We start from the raw sequence: 6,000 nt of genomic DNA, 5'->3' as shown, positions 1-6,000 counted from the left end.
TTAACTACAATGTGCTATGAAGCATTTATTTCAATAAACAGATGAATTGTTGTTGTGAGTGTTTACTACTGGGGTGAATGATAATGTGGAAAAAAACCAACTTTATCCAACACTAAGAATACTACAGCAGTGGACCAAAGTAAAACTCCCAGATACCAAATTTAACAGCTGCCCACAGCAGAGTGTTAGGATCAAGACCAAAACAATTCCTGTGACAAGATGGATCAGAAATAGAAGCTCAAGTCAAGACTTTTTTAGAGCTGTTGGGGTCAGTAAAGGAGAAAAAGTCAGCATAGAGACTCGACATTTCCCACACACACGTGCACAGATCATAATACTCACTCTTGTACAGCGCGGGCTATAGACAGCGCAGTGGAGCCGGTCTCATTAACACTATCCAAGGTCACGTTTGGCAAGTCGTCATCATCGCTGTCACTCTTGATCTGCCTTGGCGACAGGCCGTTGGGGTCTGCGTGTGCTGCGAGGACGGGACACAGACACGGGAGTCAGTGGGTACATTTGTTATTGAATGTGTGTGTGTGAATATGTCCAACTTAAAAGTATGTGTGCACGCGTGAGTGCCACTCTGCTGAGCACTCTGCTCCCCTACATGTGCAACTGACAGAGAATCATATTCATGATAATGACAAACTTCCCCATAAAAGGCCCGAGGACAACACAAAAGTCTAAATCCACCCGTTTGCTGTTGTATTCTTTTCACAGAACATCCTGATAATTAGCAGGCTAGCTTTGTCTCTTCTTTTGATTTGTTTCTCTTTGCACAGTAACCAAGAAAAGCCCATGCAACTTTTGACTGGCCAGCATGCCATTAACCATGAGCCTCCGAGCCTCCGAGCCTCCGAGCCAGTGAGCGCAGGGGTCTCTGTCTCTTGAGCTGCATGACAAAGTAACATCTATTCCACAAGTTGTGACAACTTCTCCCCTGGACAACTGATTGGATATATTGCCAGAGCCTGCAGCCATTCTGTCCTCTCTGTCTCCATGAACACCGGCTGTGCACATCCTGGATAACTCAAGAGATGAATGTCAGAAAAAATAAAAACCTGTCGGAGAGGACTTGTCAAAGAAAAGTCGCTGGAAATCCACCGGATTAAACACTGATTGAGTTATACAGTAATTTAGAAAAAAGGCAAAGGACTACACAACTTGGGAACTGCACAGCTAAGATATTACAATGACTAATAACTAGTCTCGTTTCTGAAAATGTAAGCATTGCACACAGAATATAATAGAGATACATTTTCTACCGCAGCATCCTCAGTTGTACTGTACGCCTGGTGCTTTTATAAAAGCTATCAGGACGTCACCTCCTCTGCCCTCTCAGCCGAGACTGTGTCCATAATGGCCCATAATAAGGGTCTAGAGTTAGAAGCGGACATGGTGTTATTACTGAAGGGGGGGCGCGCAGAAATAATGCTGTAAGTCTGCTGGAGCTTTTGCTTTAAAGGTTTCTAACTGTTTTCGTAGACTAAGACATGCAGAGTGGTCACCAGCTCGCCTACCCTATGGAAAACCTGTAATTAGTTCGAAATGCATCGTGTGTTAGAAAGGGGTATTTTGAGCGAGGGACACAAAGGAGGAGTGGTGGAGAGGTGGGCAGAGCACCGGATTTCTTTCTTTCTCTCCTGTTGTTTCCAGTCAAGCCCTGTTTCCATGGCAACCTCCTGCCGGAGACAGGGAGACAGCAGTGAAAGGAAGGGTACCCGCCCTCTCTTAAAGAGGATGGCCAACCTGTGTGTGCGTGAGCGTGTGTGTGTGTGTGTGTGTGTGTGTGTGCATGGAAGTGTTTTTGTATCTGTGTTGAAAGCTTCAGAATGACTGAGACTTGCATCATTGCACATGATTGTTTGGTTTGTATCAAGTCAAACAAGGTAAATCTGAGCTCTTGACCCTCACATTAAAGTTCATATAAGGAGAGTGGACTCATTTTTCCAGCAACTGAACAATAGTGCCACCTAAAAGGAAAAATTCCAAATAAAATAGGACCATATGAAACAAAAAATATGATATATTGTAGCACTTAATATCTTCTACTTTGACTACTGGAATTTCTGTGTAAATATTCTCATTAATGGAACAGTGTGTGAGACTTAGAGGGATTTAGTGGTGAGGATTGCAGATTACAATCAGCTGAAACTTCTCCTGGTTAGAAGTCTTCATTGTTCAGGGGTTTTTTACCTGCAGTCAAGTTATCCGCAGATATCTCTTTCTCTCCAAAACAGATAGACCACAGGGTTTCCCACACATTAATTTATTTGTGGTGGCCCACTAATCTAAAACATTTGTTGCCACTTATTTATTTGTTATTTTTAGAGCTGGACTTTTCATGAGGAGTACATCGGAAACATCGGAGTGCAGAGCGTACTCTAGGCATAGACGGAGCAGCAGTGCAGCAGGACAGGTGCAGCAAAGTGAAACTTAACTGCTCATCATGCTGGGTCTCAGAGTCTACTTTCACTCACTTTGTGTTATTTTCTGCTCTTACCCATTGATCTGATCAGCTCTGACTGATAAACAGATCAATTATCCACCACGTGACTCTTAAAACAGCTGCAGAGGAATAAAAGAGCTGACAAGTTCTGACAAACTGCGTTTACAGAATTTTGAGAGGGGACACACATAGAGTACTAACATTTCCCACCCTTACAGCTACCACAACACACTGATTGTAATTCTGTGGGAAACAGGTAAGCAGATTACTAAAACTGGTTTAAAAAATTTAATAAAGCAATTTCACACTGCAAATTAGTTTATGTCCAATGGTGTTCAGCTTGTCAAGACAGGCTGCTAGTCCAGGACCAGCTAATGCATGCTTACCGTTTTTCTCTGTGACTTCAGATCTAAACGTTCAAGAGGTTTGAACTGAGAGCCAAATAATCTGTAGAGGTCTCTTTCTCTCCATAACAAACAAACATGGCGACTAAATCTGGTAAAAACACAGTTTCATGTTAAAATCTGTTTTTTCCAGTGCTGTTTGGCTTGTTGTGGAGGGGTTTCTAACTAAGGTGGCCAACATGAAAACACAAATGGTGCCATTTATGTGGTTTGTTAATTCTGGGATACTGTAGAAACACTTTGAAAATAAACAATTTATTGAACTTTAAAAAAAAAAAAAGAAAAAGAAGAGGTTTGCAAGTTGCCTTAAATTTTTCAGTTGATTGAATTTGAGAAGACAAGTTGAATCATTACAAAATTACCTCAACTTGTCTTCTCAAATTCAGTCAACTTAAAATGTTAAGGCAGCCTGCACACTTCCTTTTTTCAGTTAAATCAAATAGTTTCTTTATGCGTTAGTGATGGTCCAAATGTATTCAGGTGTATTGAGTTTAAATTGGATGTTACACACTGTTGTGTGGCCTGAAAACCGACTGTTACAGTACATTTTTTATTAATACAATTGAACTGTCTATGCTTTGGTCAAGTTTGCATTATTATTATATTTTCCATCTCTGCAGATATATCCCTCTAAATCCTACATACTGAACCTTTAAGTGCAATAAATAGCTAAATGTTCTGTTTGTCTGACTGCAATCTCATTAAAAGTGACTGAATCCACCACACCCAACGTTCAACACTCATTCACCCCATTTCCTTTGTGTTTTGTGCTTTCAGAGCCGGGCAGAGCTGATGTTGGACTGTGTACGCGCGTATGTGTGTGTGCATGTGTTTGTGTAAGTGCCACCCGTCTTCAATATCCATCCACACCCTCTTATGCAAGTCTTGTTTTTCCTGTCCTTCCTTCTTTCCTCTCCTCTCCTCTCTTCGGGAGCAGACATAAAACGCCCATCTCTAAGGGGAGCACCCCACCCAGCCGACCATCTTTCTGACTACATGCTCTAATTACACATGTTTGCTTGTGTGAGTGCGCGGGTGTGAGTTGAGTGTCTCTGTCCATCCTGCAGGGAGTCACAAGAAGCAACCTCTTTTACAACCAACAGCGGGCCTGTGTGCGGCTCAGAGTTGGACAGAAACACCTTCTGTAGGCTCACTCCCAGCGGTTGGCAGTAAAACCACACCCAGAGAGAAAACCAATAACACAGTCTATGCCAGGCCAGCGAGGTCTAATACTCAAACTGCCCCGGATGTTTGCGTCTCGATAGAAAGAAAGGCAACAGCTGGTGTGGCCCTGGTTACCTGCACCAGAGGCTATTTAAGACAGCCAAGCAAAATCTATGTCAGTTAAAGACGGGAGCGCCTTTCAATCTGTAAAACTCATCTTCAGTCTGAGGAGGGAACATCATCGCCTGAGGGGCCGGCGCTAGAAGAATGTACACACACAGTCGGCTCTCGCAGAGTTGTATCTGCAAGTTCTTTGACTAAAGACAGTAGGACATCTGGGAAGACAAATATACCAACATAAACAGGTTGTCATTGGGATATCTCAAGACACATCACAAAGTTATTGCAGCCACTTCCCCACTGCTTGCTGCCAGCGTGTACCTGTATTTATCATCTGCTGTTTTTGACTCAGAAAAATCAAATATGGAACGTTTTTATACATTTCTTGAAAATTCAGAATAATTTTTTTGGAGTGTTTTAACATTTTGGGTGTATTGAGATGGTTGACAACTAATAATCAAAAACATTTAATCATGTTGATAAAGGAATACGTCACAGTCTAGAGCTGTAGAGGAACTGTAATGCCAGTGATGATGCATTTTGCAGGGTTCCCACTAATTTTCAAGGATAAAATTTTAAAACTTTTCGGTGACTTTTCAAGGACCCATTTTAGATCTTTTTCTTGTCCCGATGGACCAGCGTTTTGTAATTTATTTATATCAGGTTCAAACAGTTTTCCTAAGTAATTCCAGCCAGCTTGCAAACGTGAACAGAGAGACAGAAAGTGGGAAGAAAATAAGGAAACGTGCATGATGGTAAATAAAACATAATCACACATCGACGCATATTGGAGCTACATTACGTCCACAGCTATAGAAAATAAATTTGCTGTTATGTTACATTACATGGAAGATTAATCATGAAAGATTACTTTAACAATTCAATTACCCACTATAAAATTCTATGACTTTTGCAAAACTTTCAATGATTTTTTATTGATTCCATAACTTGTCCCATGAGTTTTTCCATGACTGTGGGAACCCTGATTGTGACTCAGACTTTAACATATTAGTTTTACATAGCAACATGAGCTGTCTGACTTGTTTCCAACCATCATCCTGACTTTTTACTATCTACCTGAGAAGCTTCAATAAGAAATCAATGATCTCACAAACATTAAAGGAATACTTCTCCCCAAAATGTTTGTTTGTATCTAACATACTCAACCAGTGTTACCGTGAACTTGTGAAGAAAATTCTTGATAAACTGAACTAAACAGAGAGGACAAGTGTCGCTGAGTGACAGCAGAACTCTGTGCCAATGACCGAGCTGGAAGGTGGGATTTCAATTGAATGCACACTTGCTTGCCCAGGTGTGCTACTCATCCATATGCATTTTTTGCTGAAACATTACCATTCAAAACACTTCCGCATGGGCAAGCAAGTGCATATAAACTCCGCTCATGCATGTCATCGATCAGAGTTTAAAGGCCAGCATTTGTGAAGGCCTGCTAACCAACTGTGCAGTAGACTGTTAATGTGGAAGAGTTTTAAATAGTAAGGTTTGAGGAAGAAATTGGGAAATACCGAGTATACGAATGGATAAATGAGAGATGTTTTGATATAGTTTTGCCCCAATTTACTTCAATACATCAAGATAATTCTCTGCTTTTGGATTCTTCGTTGACTTTGGAGGCATGCAAGAAAAACAATATTTTCTTCAAGAGCTCAATATAACATGGGCCGAGTAAGTGATATACGAGTTATCATTTTGTGGGCGATGTATTCTGTTAATGTATGTTGACTTTTCAATCAGGCATACTGTTTAACTATCCAGTCCTAAAGTTTAAAGAAAGTCAAATTTAAGGCTTTTGAATACTTTTTTAAATGTTCCTCTGAACTGAAAGACACATTTTACAAT

The 6,000-nt window shown here is 40.9% G+C and overlaps 1 protein-coding gene across 4 annotated transcripts in view; it reads right to left on the bottom strand.

The window, feature by feature from the left end:
• The window catches only part of klf12b (Kruppel-like factor 12b), a 58,467-nt gene that overhangs the window by 17,889 nt on the left and 34,578 nt on the right, over positions 1 to 6,000 (bottom strand). For all 4 annotated transcript variants that reach the window (XM_042494261.1, XM_042494262.1, XM_042494264.1 and 1 more), the window contains exon 4: positions 343 to 478. In XM_042494261.1, the coding sequence (XP_042350195.1) occupies positions 343 to 478 (136 nt within the window). The remainder of the gene's footprint in view (positions 1 to 342; positions 479 to 6,000) is intronic.

Source organism: Plectropomus leopardus, chromosome 10 (assembly GCF_008729295.1).
Source record: "Plectropomus leopardus isolate mb chromosome 10, YSFRI_Pleo_2.0, whole genome shotgun sequence".
In the NCBI taxonomy this organism is placed as follows: Eukaryota; Metazoa; Chordata; class Actinopteri; order Perciformes; family Serranidae; genus Plectropomus; species Plectropomus leopardus.
This window is presented reverse-complemented; position numbering and strand designations above follow the sequence as displayed.